Genomic DNA, 19,214 nt, shown 5'->3' with positions numbered 1-19,214 from the left:
TCAGTGCAACCTCTGCCTCCCAGGTTCAAGCGATTCTCCTGCCTCAGCCTCTCAAGTAGTTACAGATGCCGCCACCACGCCCGGCTAATTTTAGTATTTTTAGTAGAGACGGGGTTTCACCACATTGGCCAGGCTGGTCTCGAACTCCTGACCTCAGGTGATCCATGCACCTCAGCCTCCCAAAGTACTGGGATTACAGGCGTGAGCCACCGTGCCTGGCCCGCTTCATGCTTTTTAAAAGCTTAGTCTGACTGTATTGTAGGCACTTCACTTTTGTTTTCAGGTTTAAATGTAAATGTCACAGCTGGGTAGGGTACCCCAGCCCCCCTCACCACCACTTTACTCTTCTCAGCTTAAAGATAGTTCAGTGAGGCTGGATGCAGTGGCTCACGCCTATAATCCCAGCACTTTGGAAGGCTGAGGTGGGCAGATCACGAAGTCAGGAGTTCAAGACCAGCCTGGCCAACATGGTGAAACCCTGTCTCTACTAAAAATACAAAAATTAGCCGGGTGTGGTGGTGCATGCCTGTAATCCCAGCTACTCAGGAGGCTGAGGCAGGAGAATCACTTGAACCTGGGAGGCAGAGGTTGCAGTGAGCCAAGATTGCACCATTGCACTCTAGCCTGGGCAACAGAGCGAGACTCCATCTCAAAAAAAAAAAAAAAATTAGCCAGGCATGGTAGTGCACACCTGTAGTCCCAGCTACTTGGGAGCCTGAGAGAGGAGGATTGCTTGAGCCCAGGATTTCAAGGCTACAGTGAGCTATGATCAAGCTACTGTACTCCAGCCTGGACCAGTAGAGCAATCCTGTCAAAAGAAAAAAGGAAAAAAAAAAACCATGTTGTCAAAGAATAACACAGAACGCAGAGATATTTCAGTGGTTCTTTTCCACGCTGTTCAGTTATTTGCTTACTGTTCAGTTATTTGCAAATTGCTCACTCACATGTGAGGGAGTCAGTGGGTAGACTGAGTCAAGTACCAAAGGCAAAACCAAGATTTAGAATAGCGGGCAAGGGAGGAAAGTTACAGGGCATGTGGGAACAGTGACAGTGACTCTTGTCTGTAGGCTTTGGAGATAAGGTGGTTGCTGGTAGGGAGCCCAGAAGGCAGTTAGAGCATTCATTCTGCCCTTGAAGGAAAACAAACCCTTCCCGTTGTTCGTGGAGTCTCTGGGAAACGCTGTCAGTTTGGCCCTGGGCCACACGTGACGAGCCATCTCTGTGTAACCTCTGCCGGTGTCCTCTGTCGGCACCTGCTTTAGCAACATTCCTCACAGGCAAACAAAAGCTGCTCCAAAGGGGCTAGGTGTTTTAAGAAAAATGAGGGCGCACAAATGTCTACGCAGAAAAGAACATTCCCATCTGTTTAATATGGAAAGTATCAGTCTCAAAAGAAAACAGTGGCCGGGCGTGGTAGCTCACACCTGTAATCCCAGCACTTTGGAAGGCTGAGGTGGGCGGATCACGAGGTCAGGAGATCGAGACCATCTTGGCCAACATGGTGAAAACCCGTCTCTACTGAAAATACAAAAATTAGCTAGGCATGGTGGCGCGCGCCTGTGTTCCCAGCTACCTGGCAGGCTGAGGCGGGAGAATCACTTGAACCCAGGAGATGGAGCTTGCAGTCAGCCGAGATCGCGCTACTGCACTCCAGCCTGGCAACAGAGCAAGACTCCGTCTCAAAAAAAGAAAAAAAAAAAAAAAGCCAGGCATGGTGGCGGGTGCCTATAATCTCAGCTACTTGAGAGGCGGAGGCAGGGAGAATTGCTTGAACCCAGGAGGCAGTGGTTGCAGTGAGCCAAGATCACGCCATTGTACTCCAGCCTGGGCAACAAGAGTGAAACTCCATCAGGCCGGGCGCGGTGGCTCACGCTTGTAATCCCAGCACTTTGGGAGGCCGAGGCGGGCGGATCACGAGGTCAGGAGATCAAGACCACGGTGAAACCCCGTCTCTACTAAAAATACAAAAAATTAGCCGGGCGTGGTGGCGGGCGCCTGTAGTCCCAGCTACTCGGAGAGGCTGAGGCAGGAGATGGTGTGAACCCGGGAGGCGGAGCTTGCAGTGAGCCGCGATCGTGTCACTGCACTCCAGCCTGGGTGACAAGAGCGAGACTCCGACTCAAAAAAAAAAAAAAAAAAAAGAGTGAGACTCCATCTGGAAAAAAAAAAAGAAAGAAAACAGTGGCCGGGCACAGTGTCTCATACCTATAATCCCAACACTTTGAGAGGCTGAGGTGGGGGAATCACTTGAGCCCAGGAATTCAAGACCAGCCCGGGCAACATAGGGAGACCACCCCGCCCCCCATCTCTACAAAAAAAATTTAAAAGATAAAAAATTAGCCGGGCATGGTGGCATTTGCTTGTAGCCCCAGCTACTCAGTGGGCTGAGGTGGGAGGATGGCTTGAGCCCAGGAGGTGAAGGCTACAGTAAGCCGTGATCGGACCACTACACTCCAGCCTGAGTGACAGAGCAAGACCCTGCCTCCAAAAAAACAAAAAGAATACAGGTGAATATGCCATCTATGAAATAGGCCATAGTAAGAAAGGACCCTGGCTACTAAAGGGGAAGATAGTGATTAAAGTCAAGGAAGGGCCAGGCATGATGGCTCATACTGTAATCCCAGCACGTTGGGAGGCCAAGGCAGGAGGCTTGCTTGAGCCCAGGAGCTCTAGACCAGCCTGGGCAACATAGTGAGACCCCATCTCTACAGAAAATTTTAAAAATCAGCCAGATGTGGAGGCTGAGGTGGGAGGATTGCTTGAGCCCAGGAGTTGGAGGCTGCAGTGAGCTATGATTGTACCACTGCACTATAGCCTGGGCGACAGAGTGAGACCTTGTCTCAAATACATAAAAAAACATGGCCAGGCACGGTGGCTTATGTCTATAATCCCAGCACTTTGGGAGGCCGAGGCAAGCAAAACACGAGGTCCGGAGTTCGAGACCAGCCTAGCCAACATGGTGAAACCCCATCTCTACTAAAAATACAAAAATTAGGCCGGGCGCGGTGGCTCACGCTTGTAATCCCAGCACTTTGGAAGGCCGAGATGGGCGGATCACGAGGTCAGGAGATCGAGACCACGATGAAATCCCGTCTCTACTAAAAATACAAAAAATTAGCTGGGCGTGGTGGCGGGCACCTGTAGTCCCAGCTACTCGGAGAGGCTGAGGCAGGAGAATGGCATGAACCCAGGAGACGGTGCTTGCAGTGAGCCGAGATTGCGCCACTTCACTCCAGCCTGGGCGACAGAGCTAGACTCCGTCTCAAAAAAAATAAATAAATAAAAATACAAAAATTAGCCAGTCGTGGTGGCACATGCCTGTAATCCCAGCTACTTGGGAGGCTGAGACAGGAAAATCTCTTGAACCTGGGAGTTGGAGGTTGCAGTGAGCCGAGACTGTGCCACTGTACTCCAGCCTGGGCGACAGAGCAAGACTCCATCTCAAAAAAACAAAACACCTAGTAAGCCCTCCTGATTCATTTATGTTAATGCTTGCCTGGAGCTGCCACATGCAGCTGTGCAGGGTGCACACTGCACAAGGATGCCACATCTGAGGGGGCTCCATTAATAACAGAGACATTGTAAATGTGTTAATTTCAATAATTAATGACAGGTGGCAATAAAGCATCTGGCTCTAATAAAACACTTTTTTTTTTTTTTTTTTTTTTTTTTTTTTTTTTTTTTTTTTTTCTGAAAAATGGAAGCAAATGGCCTGAATTTGCAGAATAAAAGCCACGCAGGCTGTGGAGTGGCTGTGGGCCTGGCCTCATAGATATTTAGGTTTGGGCCCTTTTTTTTTTTTTGCATTTTTTTATTTTTTGTAGAAACAGGGTCTTGCTATGTTGCTCAGGCAGGCCTTGAACTCCTGGCCTCAAGTGATCCTCCCACCTCAGCCTTATAGGCGTGAGCCGCCATGCCCAGCCTGGCCCCTGCCTTTAAGCAGCCTTGACTGTCATCCTTTAAGTGGCACCATTGGGATGAACAGAAGGGTCTTCAGATAAACCCTGCCACTTGCTTCTCCTCCCTCCCTTCTCCACCTGTCCCCACCACCTCACTGCTTCTCGTGGCCTCAACTCCCTACTGTGCCTTCTGGCCTACAAGGGGCGGCTCACTCCTCACCCCTCTCCCCTCCATCTCTCCCTCTAGAACATAGATACCCTGGAACGAATAGCGGGGCTGGAACATGAGGACTTGGTGGAGGCCCACGGCACCTTCTACACATCACACTGCGTCAGCGCCAGCTGCCGGCATGAATACCCGCTAAGCTGGATGAAAGGTGAGTCTGGAGGGCATCCTGGGGACAGGCCTCCTCTCAGCACCAGGAGCAGTGTCTCCATGCAGTGGGCACCCATTCTGTCCTGGCAAGTCTTTGGTTTTTTGTTTTGTTTTGTTTGTTTTTGAGACACAGTCTCACTCTGTCACCCATGCAGGGAGTTCAGTGGGGTGATCATGGCTCACTGCAGCCCAACTGCCTGACTGATCTCCTGTCTTTGGCTGTTTTTAATAGATCATAGTAGGCCAGGAGCGGTGGCTCACACCTGTAATCCCAGCACTTTGGGAGGCCAAGGCAGGTGGATCACCTGAGGTCAGGAGTTTAAGACCAGCCTGGCTAACATGGTGAAACCCCGTTTCTACTAGATATAAAAAAAATAAATAAAATTTGCCTGGTGTGGTGGCATGCGCCTGTAATCCCAGCTACTCAGGGGGCTGAGGCAGGAGAATCGCTTGAACCTGGGAGGCAGAGGTTGCAGTGAGCTGAGTTTGCACCATTGCACTCCAGCTTGGGCAACAAGAGCAAAACTCTGTCTCAAAAAAAAAGAAACAAGAAGTCACTTATTCCACTCATGGAAAGCCGTTTCTGACATTCTTTATGCTGATTTAACAAAGCCTCTGGTGTCCCTGTGAGATAAGGACAGCTGCAGCATTTGCAGAAGGGCCTCTGGAGTGTGGCCGTTCTGATAAAATGCCAGCTGAGTGCCCCTGGGCTGAGGATTCCTGAATAGCCCAACTGCAAGCAGCTGGGGGTAGTGTACAATTCACATTACCTCCATTATGTGTCATTGACAGCAGCGTCACAGGCAGCACCCACGGTATCATGCTGTCCATGCAGAAATATTTTAAAGAAAATTACCGACTACTGACATTGAAACAATGCTCTATAAATGTGTGCTGAATGAATGAATGGACAGTTGAGCAAATGACTTAGAATTCGGTGGATTGCAAGTGACAGAAATGCTTTCTTTTTTTTTTTTTTTTTTTGAGATGGAGTCTTGCTCTGTCACCCAGGCTGGAGTGCAGTGGCGCAATATCGGCTCACTGCAACCTCCGCCTCCCGGGTTCAAGCAATTCTCCCTGCCTCGGCCTCCCGAGTAGCTGGGATTACAGGCACGTGCTACAACCCCTGGCTAATTTTTATATTTTTAGTAGAGACGGGGTTTCACCATGTTGGCCAGGCTGGTCTCAAACTCCTGACCTCAGATGATCCACCAGCCTCAGCCTCCCAAAGTGCTGGGATTACAGGGGTGAGCCACCACACCTGGCCAGAAATGCTTTCAAGCTTCCTAAATCAATAAGCAGTAAGGCCAGGCACAGTGGCTCATGCCTGTAATCCCAACACTTTCGGAGGTCGAGGTGGGTGAATCACTTGAGCCCAGGAGTTTGAGAACAGCCTGGGCAACATAGGGAGATCCCATTTCTACAAAAAATAAAATGTAGCCAGGTGTGATGGTGCATGCCTGTGAGCCCAGCTACTCGGGAGGCTAAGGCAGGAGGATCCCTTGAGCCTGGGAGGTCGGTGGTGCAGTAAGCCATGATCACACCACTGCACTCAACCATGATTGCACCACCACACTCCAGCCTGGGCAACAGAGCGAGACCCTGTCTCAAACAAACAAACAAACCAATAAGGCCGGGCGCAGTGGCTCACATCTGTAATTGCAGCACTTTGAGAGGCCAAGGTGGGCAGATTTGCTTGAGCCCAGGAGTATGAGACCAGCCTGGGCAACATGGTGAAACCCTGTCTCTACAAAAAATACAAAATTTAGCCGGGCGTGCTGGCATGCACCTGTAATCCCAGCTACTCAGGAGGCTGAGGCAGGAGGATCACTTGAAGCTGGAGGTTGAGGCTATAGTAAGCCATGATCGTGCCACTGCACTCCAGCCTGGGCAACAGAGTGAGACCTTATCTCAAAAAACAAAACAAAACAAAAAACAAAAAAAAAACGCAACAACAAGAAGAGAGGTCTTTTCTGAGCAGAGTGGACACCTCAGGAGACACCCATTACACTCCAAGTGACGGAGGTGTGTTCATGTTAACAGTGGAAGAGGGGTGGGGGTGCTGCACCTCCAGACTCCGGCCCAGATCCTCTTACCACGTTCTCTTTCTTCCCCTTCCCCACACCCAGAGAAGATCTTCTCTGAGGTGACGCCCAAGTGTGAGGACTGTCAGAGCCTGGTGAAGCCTGGTGAGCCTCGGGTCAGGGACCTGCCCAGGTGGATTTGGGTGGGGGTCCCCTCCTCCCCCTGACCCCTTCCCAAAGGCCACACCCCCACACATCTGGCCACCTCTGTCTCTCTGAACAGTGCCCCAGATCCATCCTAGGGAGAATGGGGTGTGTGCCCCTGGCCGGTCCCCGCTGCTCCTAACTCCCACCGCAGCCTCCGGGTCTGCCATTGCTCCCACCTGTCCTCTCTGCCTCCCCATGTCACTGTCTCTGTCCGTCCATCTATCTCCACCTCAGATATTGTCTTTTTTGGTGAGAGCCTCCCAGCGCGTTTCTTCTCCTGTATGCAGTCAGTAAGTGGCCCCCCGCCCTCCCTGAATCCCCAACCTCCGCCTCCACCTGTGCTGGGCCCCATGGGGGCAGCCTGGGCCCTGCCTCAGGAAAGGTCGCCTCCCCAGCTGTGGGGGGCGGCAGGGAGGTTTGCTGCTGGGGGGCGGGGGAGGGAGCGATGGCGCAGCCTGGGCAGAGGCTCCCAAGCTCACGGCCCTCTCCGCAGGACTTCCTGAAGGTGGACCTCCTCCTGGTCATGGGCACCTCCTTGCAGGTGCAGCCCTTTGCCTCCCTCATCAGCAAGTAAGTTGGGGGCTGTGGCTGGGAGGACGGCTGGGCACCCAGGGCCAGGACAGACCCTGACCCCTTAGGCTGCCCCTCCCCACAGGGCACCCCTCTCCACTCCTCGCCTGCTCATCAACAAGGAGAAAGCTGGCCAGGTAAGAGCCCTTCTTCATGCCCCCCTCCTTACAGGCTCCCCCTTCCTTCCCTCTCACCCTTTTCCTCAGAGGGAACCCCCACTGTGGAACCCCAGCACTTTGCATTCCTCTGCTCAGAACCTGGGGCTCTAGAATCCAGAGGGGTCAGGTTCCAGGCCTCTGGGACATTCACTGCCCTTTTGAGCAAGTGATGGAATTCCAACTCAAACCAGCTGAAGCCAGATAGGAAGGCCGGGCTTCCAGGGACTGAGGAGGTGGGAGGGGGTGCGGGGGTCAGGAGAGACAGTGCGGAGGGCGGGGGGCGGGTCCACGTTCCGGGTCTCTCAGGTCTCTTTTTCCCGGGCAGCCTCAGTCTAGGGCAGCTGCTCCCTCCTGGGTGTTCCCCTCAGGGGAAGTAGGCAGGGTCACCGGGCAAGCAGCGCACACTGTGGGCAGACACTGTCCCAAGCCTTAGCCTGCATGAACTCACTGACGCCACAACCCCATCGCGGTTTCGTGATCACCCCTATTCTACAGATAAGGAAACTAAGACACAGAGAGGACAAGTCACTTGACCAAAGTCACAGAGCTGGCTGGGCGCAATAGCTCACGCCTGTAATCCCAGCAATTTGGAGGGCCAAGGCGGGTGGATCACCTGAGGTCAGGAGTTCGAGACCAGCCTGGCCAACGTGGTGAAACCCCATCTCTACTAATAATACAAAATTAGCCAGGCATGGTGGCGGGCACCTGTAATCCAAGCTACTCGGGAGGCTGAGGCAGGAGAATCGCTTGAACCCAGGAGGTGGAGGTTGCAGTGAGCCGAGATCGCATCATTGCACTCCAGCCTGGGCAACAAGAGTGAAGCTTTGTCTCAAAAAAAAACCAAGCAACAAAAAAAAACCAAAGTCACAGAGCTAGGATACAAACCCAGGCCACCTGGCTCCAGGGTCTGTGCTCTTAGCTCTCCCTTCCCTGCCCCCTGCCCCTGCCCCACCCCCTCCCTGACAGTCGGACCCTTTCCTGGGGATGATTATGGGCCTTGGAGGAGGCATGGACTTTGACTCCAAGAAGGCCTACAGGTGAGGCCCCAGCTGGGGTTGGGGGCAGCCTGGAAGGGACAGGGTGAGGTGGGAGGGAGGGCACGAAGACAGATGAGAGGAGCAGGCAGGGGCGAGCCCGCCTGGGAACTCTGATCTCCTGCTGCACCGCAGGGACGTGGCCTGGCTGGGTGACTGCGACCAGGGCTGCCTGGCCCTTGCTGAGCTCCTTGGATGGAAGGTGAGGAGCCAGGCAACCCCAGCCTGTCCTGAGCCCCGTCCCTGGACCCTCTCCCTGCCCCATGGGTCCTCTGACCTCATGATGCACAGTGACCTTTGATTTCTGTGACCTTTGCTCCTGCAGAAGGAGCTGGAGGACCTTGTCCGGAGGGAGCACGCCAGCATAGATGCCCAGTCGGGGGCGGGGGCCCCCAACCCCAGCACTTCAGCTTCCCCCAAGAAGTCCCCGCCACCTGCCAAGGACGAGGCCAGGACAACAGAGAGGGAGAAACCCCAGTGACAGCTGCATCTCCCAGGCGGGATGCCGAGCTCCTCAGGGACAGCTGAGCCCCAACCAGGCCTGGCCCCCTCTTAACCAGCAGTTCTTGTCTGGGGAGCTCAGAACATCCCCCAATCTCTTACCACTCCCTCCCCAAAACTGGGGTCCCATCAACCCTGCCCCCCACCCAACCCCAGCAAATCTCTAACACCTCCTAGAGGCCAAGGCTTGAACAGGCATCTCTACCAGCCCCGCTATCTCTAACCACTCCTGGGGTAAGGAGTAACCTCCCTCATCTCTAACTGCCCCCACGGGGCCAGGGCTACCCCAGAACTTTTAACTCTTCCAGGACAGGGAGCTTCAGGCCCCCACTCTGTCTCCTGCCCCCAGGGGTCTGTGGCTAAGTAAACCATACCTAACCTACCCCAGTGTGGGTGTGGGCCTCTGAATATAACCCACACCCAGCACAGGGGGAGTCTGAGCTGGGAGGGCTCCCGAGTCTCTGCCTTCAGCTCCCAAAGTGGGTGGTGGGCCCCCTTCACGTGGGACCCACTTCCCATGCTGGATGGGCAGAAGACATTGCTTATTGGAGACAAATTAAAAACAAAAACAACTAACAATCCGATCTGGCCTCCTGTTTTCTTTCTGTGGGCACCCAGGGAAATCTCTGAAGGGAGGGGGTTAGATCTTGGGCCACTAAGGACCAGAAAGTCTCCGGGATCTAGAGTGAGGGGTAACAAGAGGGTCCTCATGGGGGCCCCTTGTGGCTCTGACCCCTGGACTTCCAGCCTGCCAGTGTCCCTTCCTCTAAGCCCCGTCACTGAAGGCCTGAGGCCCCAGAAAGAGAGAGGAAAGTTGACTTCAGATACCCCAGCCCCGCCTCTTCCCCCTGCCTGCTCAGCTTCCTCTCTCTACTTCCTGCTACTGCAGGCCTCTCCTCCGAGAACAGGTAGGGCCCCCGGGGACCGAGCATCTGGCATCTTCAGCCCCTGCTGCCTCCCTTTGGTATGAGGCAGCTGCCCTGACCCACCCCTGCCATGCACTGCCCACAGCCTCCTCCTCTGCCACGGTACCCAAGCAGGCATCTGCTTCCCTCTCCCCTCCCTTCCCCTCCCTTCCTTCCTGCTCTTGCCTGGGCAGGGCACCTGCGCCTCCCTCCCCACCTCCCTCCTTCCTAATAACACCCTGGGCTTCTGGTCAATGGCCTAATGTATTTGTTTAGCTGCCTATTATCCATATGCTACACCTGCCCCAAACAAGAATGGAAGGCCCTGAGGGGAGGAGCCTGTCCTGTTCATCACCCTCTCTCCAGGACAGAGGCACCTAATTCCAGCCTGTATTCAGTAAATACCGGATGGATGGATGGATGGATGGATGGATGGAAGGAAGGAAGGAAGGAAGGGAGGGAGGGAGGGAGGGAGGGAGGGAGGGAGGGAGGGAGGGAGGATGGATCCTCCCCAGACCAGGTCTCCTGCTCCTGGGACTGCTGCTGGGATAAGTGCCACCCTAAGTGATAACCTACATAGGACTCTGTACCTGGTTAGGAGCTGGGGCCTGATGGGTGGATGGAGAGAGAGAGGAACAGATGTGTGATAAAGCAAGATGAGTAAAACGTTCACGGTAGAATCTCGGTAGTGGGCATATGGATGTTTCCTGTACAATTCTTTCAGCTTTACTCTATGTCTGAAATTTTTCATAATAAAATGCTGGGGGAAGAGATTCAGTGGCCCCTCCATGGTGTGGGAAGGGAGGGAGAGGGGATGATATATGGGCTGCCTACTGTGGGCCAAGAACTTCTCCAGGCACTGACTGGGTTTTGCCAAGGGCTGGCCCACATTGACACAGCTGCCATGGCTGTTAAAAATCTTAAAATGTTTCCTACCACTTAGTAAAGAGCTATTGTTTTGAGTCCTCTCCCCACACCACAAGACACACTGGCCTCTCTCCTGGGATCCCCAGATTCCCCACCATCAGGTACTAAAGATTTAACCCCTGCCGGCCGGGTTGGCCGGGTGTGGTGGCTCATGCCTGTAATCTCAGCACTTTGGGAGGCCGAGGCGGGGGGATCACTTGAGGTCGGGAGTTTGAGACCAGCCTGGGTAACATGGCAAAACCTTGTCTCTACTAAAAAATACAAAAATTACCCAGGCGTGGTGGTGCATGCCTGTAATCCCAACTACTCGGGAGGCTGAGGCACAAGAATCGCTTGAACCCAGGAGGCGGAGGTTGCAGTGAGCTGAGATCGTGCCACTGCACGCCACTCTGGGCGATACAGTGAGATTCCATCTCAAAAATAAAATAAAGAATTAACCCCTGCCACTGCAAGCGACCTCTGGGGTCCATTCTGATTGATCAGGGTCTCTGCCATATTGACTGTAAATATCTTGAACATGACCCGAGGGCTGGAGCAGCCTTGAGTCTTACCTTTCTCCCTGCCAGAGGCCAGCTCATGACTCACTGGCTTCCTGCAACCTGAGGATGGCCCAGACAGAGGACAAGGCACCTGAAGTCCCCACAGAGGGGGTGAGGTGAGGCTACTAGGGCTGAGGCTATGCCCTCCTTCCCCTACATCCAGAAACCCTTTCCATCCAATACCTCCCTCACTACAGAATCCTGAATCACATCTCTGAGCCTCTGCCCTGGGCCTGCCCCATCCTGTACCTTTGACCTCACCTCAATGTCCCACTGCCCACCTCTGACCCCTGACTCCCTGGACACTGTCCATCCCAGGCTGGTCCCACCACAGGTGAACAAAACAGACAGGACCCCTCTAGGGGTCCTCAGCACCCTAGAGCCACTTATTCGCCTGCAGAGGACATGGGGGGTGTGGCATGTGCCAGAGCTGGATACCCAGGATGCGGAGGCCCTTGTGGGGCTGTGGCCACTAGGGGTGAGTACTCACAGCTGGGGGCCCATCCTGACCCCCATGACACCCTAGATTAGGACTCTGCTGGTTACTAGCGACAAACACGACACAAATTGGGCAAACCAAAAAGGCTATTTGTTGCTGGGTGCAATGGCTCATGCCTGCAGTCCTATCTACTCAGGAGGCTGAGGTGGGAGGATCATTTGAGCTCAGGAGGTCAAGGCTGCAGTGAGCTGAGATCACGCCACTGCACTCGAGCCTGGGTGATGGAGCAAGACCCTGTCTAAAAAAAAAAAAAAAAATGTAATTTCAAGAAGGTCTGGATCCTGAACTTCAGAACACTTATAAATTCCTCTTCATCCCAAGAGGCTTTGCTTTCAACCGCGGGGAATTTTGGATATTTGGGACTGAATATAACAAACACCTGTCCTACAGCGGCTTAAACAAATAGGCATTTATCTTCCTAACATAACCAAAAAGGCAGCTGCTGGCTTTAGATCAGCAGCGCAGTGACATCAAGGCCAGCATAGCTATAACTCTCTTGGACTTCCTTCACAGCTGCCCGGGGGCTGCCCCAGGCCCAAGCACCTGTATGCATTCCAGGCAGGAAGAACGGAGGCACCACTTGCATCTGTTTATTTTACAGGAAAAATAAAGGTTTTCTTTTCTTTTCTTTTAATTTTGAGAGTTTCACTCTTGTTGCCCAGGCCAGAGTGCAATGGCATGATCTCGGCACACTGCAACTTCCGCCTCCCAGGTTCAGGTGATTCTCCTGCCTCAGCCTCCTGAGTAGCTGGGATTACAGGTATCTGCCACAACGCCCGGCTAATGTTTTTTTTTTTTTTTTTTTTTTTTTTTTTTGAGGTGGAGTCTTGCTCAGTTGGCCAGGCTGGAGTGCAGTGGCACGCTCTCGGCTCACTGCAAGCTCCACCACCCGGGTTCACGCCATTCTCTTGCCGCAGCCTCCCGAGTAGCTGGGACTAGAGGTGCCCGCCACCACGCCTGGCTAATTTTTTGTGTTTTTAGTAGAGACAGGGTTTCAGCATGTTAGCCAGGATGGTCTCGATCTCCTGACCTTGTGATCCGCCTGCCTCAGCCTCCCAAAGTGCTGGGATTACAGGTGTGAGCCACCGTCCCCGGCCAAAATAAAGGTTTTCACAACTGATTCAGAAAATATAGATGGCTGGCCGGGTGTGGTGATTCACGCCTGTAATCCAGCACTTTGGGAGGCTGAGGTAGGAAGATCGATCGCTTAAGCCTAGGAGTTCAAGACCAGCCTGGGCAACAGAGCAAGGCCCTGTTTCTTTAAAAAAAAAAAAAAAAAAAAAAAAAAAAAGAAAGAAAGAAAAAAAAAAGATGGGGCCCAGGTAGCAATATTTTTAATTTTTTAATTTTTTATTTTTATTATTATTTTTTGAGATGGAGTCTCCCTCTGTCACCCAAGCTGGAGTGCAGTGGCACGATATTGGCTCACTGCAACCTCTGCCTCCCGGGTTCAAGCGATTCTCCTGCCTCAGCCTCCTGAGTAGCTGGGATTATAGGCACCCGCCATTACACCCAGCTAATTTTTGTATTTTTAGTAAAGACTGGGATTCACCACGTTGGCCAGGGTGGTCTCGAACTCCTGACCTCAGGTGATCCACCCGCCTCGGCCTCCCAAAGTGCTGGGATTACAGGCGTGAGCCACCGTGCCCGGCTGTAGCAGTATTTTTAACAGCTCTCTTGGGACGTATACAGCCAGAGCTAAGAACCACCACCTATATCAATCATGATCCATATATCAATCACACTCATGGCTGGGTATATTAATGCCGTGAAGAAGGAATTCTGCAAAGAATGTGGAATAGATTTGGAGAGGACAGCAAACGGGGGCTACCACAGTTTCCTCCTCAGGAGGGTATCATCCTTCCCAGCTCAGAGCTGTATCCCACCAGTTTAGCAACACCAGTGTAACAAATGAAGTCTTTCCAAGAGAGCTCCAGCACGCAGTGGCTCACGCCTATTATCCCAGCACTATGAGAGGCCGAGAAGAGCGGATCACTTGAGGTCAGGAGTTCAAGACTAGCCTGGCCAACGTGGTGAAACTCTGCCCCTGCTAAAAATACAAAAACTTAGCCGGGCGTGGTGGCAGTCGCCCGTAATCCCAGCTACTTGGGAGCCTGAGGCAGGAGAATCGCTTGAACCTGGGGGGCGGAGGTTGCAGTGGGCAGAGATTGTGCCACTGCACTCCAGCCTGGGCGACAGGTGGATACTCCGTCTCAAAAAAAAAAAGAAAAAAAAAAATCCTGTGGAAGATGTCCATTGGCTGAGCTTGAGTCACATGTCCGTTCCCTGAACCAAACAGTGGGCCGAGAACACTCTCATCCTATTGGCTAGATCAGGTCCTGGGCCCACCCCGAGGGCTTGGGGGAAGTCAGCCCAACACACATGGACTGCCAGTAGGGAGAGGGTTTCCCTAAAGGAAATTTGGGATGTGGATCCCAAAATAAGGGAAATGGATGCTAGTCAGGCAAAAGTAACAGACATCTGCGCACACCTTTGTCACGCTGGCCTTTGTCTCTATCCCCCAGAGTTTCTTGGTCACAGGACGTGACCCCAGCCAGGTACTGGTGTTGAGGACAGGACCTTTACCAGGAGAAGTCAACACCTACCAGATCCAGAAAATTCCCAGAGGTAAGGCACCTCCCCTGAGTTTCCAGCCCACAGTCAATTGATCACTAAGGACTGTCAGCTGGACCGGCGCGGTGGCTCACGCCTGTAATCCTAGCACTTTGGTAGGTCGAAGCGGGTAGATCGCTTGAGGCCAGGATTTCGAGACCAGCCTGGCCAACATGGCAAAACCCCGTCTCTACAAAAAACACAAAAATTAGCCGGGCTTGGTGACGCGCGACTGTAATCCCAGCTACTTGGCAGGCCGAGGCACGAGAATAGCTTGAATCCAGGAGGCAGAGGTTGCAGTGAGCCAAGATCACACCACTGCCCTCCAGCCTTGGCAACAGAGGGAAACCCTGCCAAAACAAAACAAAACAAAACAAAAACACCTGTCAGCTTTGCTTCCAAAATATCTGATGAATATTTCCAGTCCTGTTTCCCTTTCCTTCCCGCAATCCATTCTGAGCCCAAGATATTTTTCAATATCAATCAGATGTGATACACCCCTGCCCCAAATCCTGGAAAGAACATGCAACATCCTTAGATGCAAAATGCAAACTCCTTGTCATGATCTATAAGGTGCTGTGTGATGTAGTTCCTGCCTGTCTCTCTATCTATTGCCCCTCATTCACTCTGCCCCAGACACACTGTTTCCCTCTGTGTGTCTTTAGCATGTTAAGTGTGTTCCAGCTTCAGGACCTCTGCTTGGGTTCGTCCTGTATGAATGCTTTTCCTGGAGGGGCTGGTTTAGTCTCCATCCTCCAGGCCTCTGCAGAAATGTAACCTTTCTTGACCATCATAGTTAAAAGATGGCACCTTGGTCACTTTCTTTTCCTTTTTTCTTTTTTTTTAGACAGAGTCTCACTCTGTCGCTCAGGCTGGAGTGCAGTGGCCCAATCTCGACTCTGCCACCTCTACCTCCCAGGTTCAAGCAATTCTCATGCCTCCCAAGTAGCTGGGATTACAGGTGCACACCACCACACACGACTAATTTTTTGGTTTATTTTTATTTTTATTTATTTATTTTTTTATCATAATTTAAGTTCTGGGATACATGTGCAGGATGTGCAGGTTTGTTACATAGGTATACAGGTGCCATGGTGGTTTGCTGCACCCATCAACCCATCATCTACATTAGGTATTTCTTCTAATGCTATCCCTCCCCTAGGCCCCCACCTCCCAATTTTTTGTATTTTTAGTAGAGATGGGTTTTGCCATGTTGGCCAGGCTGGCTTGAACTCCTGACCTCAAGTGATCCACCCACCTCAGCCTCCCAAAGTGATGGGATTACAGGCGTAAGTCACCATGCCTGGCCTCTTGGTCACTTCCAATCACTCCCTTTCCTTCATAGCGCTCAATAAGATATCCACTTTGTTTACTCATTTTTAAAATTTTTATTTATTTATTTATTTATTGAGATAGTCTCACTTTTGTTGCCCAGGCTGGAGTGCAATGGCTCAATCTCAGCTCACTTCAACCTCCACTTCCCGAGTTCAAGCGATTCTCCTGCCTCAGGCTCCCAAGTTTCTGGGATTACAGGCGCCCACCATCAAGCCTAGCTAATTTTTGTATTTTTAGTAGAGATGGGGTTTCGCCATGTTGGCCAGGCTGGTCTCGAACTCCTGACCTCAGGTGATCCGCCCACCTCGGCTTCCCAAAGTGCTGGAATTACAGGCGTGAGCCACGGTACCCTGACTGTTTACTCATTTATATTCTGCCTTTTCCCCCTCCACCCCCCACTAAAAGGTAAGCTACAGGAAGGCAGTGAACTTGTCTGCCTTTTGATAACTGTATCTCCAGTGCCTGGAAATGACTAAGGGCTCAGTAAATGTTTGTCTAATGAATGAATCCTTGTTGGTGGCATAAGTGGTACACAAGAGTAAAGATGGAGACTCCAAGGAGTGGGAACTTCCCTGTTCTGAAGGTCCCTGGGGGGATTCTGAAGGAATGGGGGAGCAAGAGCATCCCAGGGGACAGAAGACTGCCACCACTCAAGTTTACTTTCTCTTTCTTCCTCCCCCCACCACAGGTGTGTCCCTGGAATCCTCCAACCTCTGCATGCCAGACCTGCCCCATCTCCTTGCCTTTCTATCAGCCAGCAGGTACAGGTCACCCATCTGAGGCACTAAGGGGGACCATTCCCTAAAACACCCCACTGAAACTGCGGCTCCCACCTCTTTATTCTCAGGGATGTTCTGCCCAGAACCCTGCTCTTGCCCCCTCCCACTCTAGGGCCCAGAGATGAACACACAGGTGAGGCATGGTTCTCTAAAGAGGGCACAGCCAACCTGCCAATTTCCTTGCTCCAAGGCTATGAATGGGGCTTTGGGGCCCAGACTACTGGGTTTGAGGGGAATATAGAACTGGAGACTAGAGAGAGCTGGGGGCCTGGACTTCGTAGTCCCAGAGGGAGGAGGGGATGGGGGCCTGTATTCCTAGGTCCTAACAGAGGAGGGGATTGGAGGAGAAAGGAACTGGGAGTCGAGGACTCCTGGGCCTAAGTGAGAAGAGGACTGGGGGCCTGGACTCCTGGGTCTGACTGAGGAGGGGCCAGGTGCTAAGCCTCAGCACCTCCAGCAATGAAGCTTGGAAGTAAGTCTCCTGGTGCCTTGAGGGGACCAGGGTTGGTCTCTTGGATACCTAGGACACCTTCTCACTTCTGCTGGCCCCAGATCCTCTGCAGATCGGCAGGGTCCAACAGGACACCCCAGGGAAGGTGCTTTCCATTGTGAACCGGCTCTACCTGGAGACCCACAGAGGCTGGGGGAGGGAGCAGACCCCTCAAGAAACAGAGCCAGAGGCTGCGCAGAGACATGATCCAGGTTAGCTGGGCGGGGCCCTGGGCCTCTGAGGGAGGAGGGAGCTGCTGCCCCTGTTCTAGGGGACCGAACGCCCTCCTCACTTCCAGCCCCCAGGAACCCTGCGCCTCACGGGGTCTCCTGGGTGAAAGGCCCGCTCAGCCCGGAAGTGGACCATCCTGGGCCGGCTCTCACCAGCCTCCTGGAAGAGGAGGAAGAAGATCTTGAAGGAAAGGAGGAAGGAAGGGAGGACGACCCTGAAGAGGAAGGCCCTGAGGACGTGCTCACCATTCACGTCCAGTCTCTGGTCAGGGCCCGGAGCAGCTACGTGGCCAGGCAGTACCGAAGCCTTCGGGTGCGCATCGTCTCAGATTCTGGGGGTCCCCACGGGTCTGGGGACCCGGCCACGGAGCTGCTTCAGGATGTGCGGCACCTCCTTACTGACCTCCAGGATCACCTGGCAAAGGACTCCTACATCAGGGCTGTCTTTGGAAACAGGGGTCCTGGGGTCCCCAAGAAGGGCGAGGATCCAGGTAATGGGAGGACGGGAAGGGAGCCCCCACGGGTTCAAGTGTGCAACTTCGTCCTCTCCATCGGCGCGCACACGTTTCCTTCTGCACCCACACGCCCTTCCTACATATCCCACACGTTCTATCGCCCACGTGTGCGTGCAAGTTCACACCCAGGCTCACTCTTCCACACATGTTCACACCCATGTCTACACTCGCGGGGGACCAGAGCTAGGCAGGAGTGGCTGTGGGCCAGGGTGGGTTGTTGGAGCGCGTGGGTAGGCATGGGACAACTTGGCGGTCCTGTGCTCACCCGTCCCCCACCCCCCGCAGGCCCCGCGCTGGAGACGGCGGTGTGCCAGGCGGTGCTGGCGCCCCTGAAGCCCGCCCTATGGACACGACTCCGCACACTCCGAGCACCTGAGCTGCGGCGGCTGCGGCGGCGACAAACAGCCCTGCGGGCGGGGGCGGGGCCTCCGGGGGCACAGGCGCCGGTACCGGAGGGGCAGAGCCCCGCCCCCGCCTTGCGGAGCCGCATCCACGAGCGCCTTACGCACCTCCACGCTGCCTGCGCCCCGCGCCGCAAGGTGGCGCTCCTCTTGGAGGTGTGCAGAGATGTCTATGCGGGCCTGGCTCAGGGCGAGAACCAAGGTAAGGGAGGGGTCAACGGCTAGCGTGGTGGGGAGAGCCTTGAGGGTTGGGGGAGCCAGGCGGGAGGCGGGAGGCGAGTATGCAGGTGCACGTCGAGGGAGAGGGTAGCACTGGTGGGAGGAGTCTATGCGGTCCTGGGGATTCTGGTATGAGGCGCTGTAATGCCCGACAAGGCGGAGGGGCAGCCAGCCCTCGTGGTCCTGGGGATCGGATGGAAGGTGTCTACGCGCCCCCATCCATCTGAGGACCTTTCCTCGGGTTTTCCCAGAACCCCTGGGGGCCGACGCCTTCCTGCCTGCGCTGACCGAGGAACTCATCTGGAGCCCGGACATTGGGGAGACGCAGCTGGACGTGGAGTTTCTTATGGAGCTCTTAGATCCAGATGAGCTGCGGGGAGAGGGTGAGCCCCCAACTCCAGAATGCTGGAACCCAGCGATCCAGTACCTCCGGGATCCCAAACAGCCTCGCCCTGCAGCAGGAGGGACGGCGGGCAAACTGCAGGGGGATTTGGGGCGACCAGGGAAGCCGAGAGGACGGAGCTGACCTCCCTTTCTGTCCCCAGCTGGGTACTACCTGACCACGTGGTTTGGGGCGCTGCACCACATTGCCCACTACCAGCCCGAAACAGACCGCGCTCCCCGGGGGCTCAGCTCCGAGGCCCGCGCCTCCCTGCACCAGTGGCACCGCAGGCGGACGCTGCACAGAAAGGATCATCCCGGAGTCCGGGTGACTGCCCATCTGGCTGCAGGTAGAAGGGAGGGTGAGACCTGGTGCCCTTCTGACCCAGCTCCCACCTCTCCCCACAGGCCAACCTGCCCTTTAAGGAGCCATGGGCAGAAGAGACTGTGCCAGGGACCAGTGACAACTAGGGGTTTCACACCCCTCCGCACACCCCTCCGTTCATGCCTGTAATCCCAACATTTTGGGAGGCCAAGGTGGGAGGATTGCTTGAGCCCAGGAGTTTGAGACCAGCCTGGGCAAAACAGTGGGACCCCCAACTCTACCAAAAA

At 54.0% G+C, this 19,214-nt stretch overlaps 2 protein-coding genes across 3 annotated transcripts in view; both read left to right on the top strand.

Moving 5' to 3' along the window:
• Positions 1-9,348, top strand: part of SIRT2 (sirtuin 2) — a 28,628-nt gene extending 19,280 nt beyond the window's left edge. The window contains 9 exon segments of the mRNA XM_003270388.4: positions 4,147-4,276; positions 6,405-6,464; positions 6,741-6,796; positions 7,000-7,076; positions 7,162-7,213; positions 8,201-8,271; positions 8,404-8,470; positions 8,594-8,642; positions 8,645-9,348. Of these exon segments, the coding sequence (XP_003270436.4) occupies positions 4,147-4,276; positions 6,405-6,464; positions 6,741-6,796; positions 7,000-7,076; positions 7,162-7,213; positions 8,201-8,271; positions 8,404-8,470; positions 8,594-8,642; positions 8,645-8,796 (714 nt within the window). The 3' untranslated portion in view covers positions 8,797-9,348.
• A 167-nt stretch (positions 9,349-9,515) lies between these two features.
• RINL (Ras and Rab interactor like) lies at positions 9,516-19,214 on the top strand. Of its 2 annotated transcripts, XM_030796853.1 has the most exons (12): positions 9,516-10,071; positions 11,168-11,256; positions 11,459-11,618; positions 14,165-14,267; positions 16,276-16,348; positions 16,435-16,499; positions 16,919-17,068; positions 17,155-17,577; positions 17,887-18,204; positions 18,473-18,604; positions 18,767-18,930; positions 19,011-19,214. In XM_030796853.1, the coding sequence occupies exons 1-12, from the start codon at positions 9,937-9,939 to the stop codon at positions 19,071-19,073; spliced, it is 1,875 nt and encodes a 624-aa protein (XP_030652713.1). In that variant the 5' UTR covers positions 9,516-9,936; the 3' UTR covers positions 19,074-19,214. The 2 variants fall into 2 exon arrangements, with proteins under 2 accessions (XP_030652713.1, XP_030652714.1); XM_030796854.1 differs by lacking the exons at positions 9,516-10,071; positions 11,168-11,256; positions 11,459-11,618; positions 14,165-14,267 and having other exon boundaries at positions 16,294-16,499; positions 16,891-17,068; positions 17,155-18,204; positions 18,767-19,214.

Source organism: Nomascus leucogenys, chromosome 17, assembly GCF_006542625.1.
Source record: "Nomascus leucogenys isolate Asia chromosome 17, Asia_NLE_v1, whole genome shotgun sequence".
In the NCBI taxonomy this organism is placed as follows: Eukaryota; Metazoa; Chordata; class Mammalia; order Primates; family Hylobatidae; genus Nomascus; species Nomascus leucogenys.
This window is presented reverse-complemented; position numbering and strand designations above follow the sequence as displayed.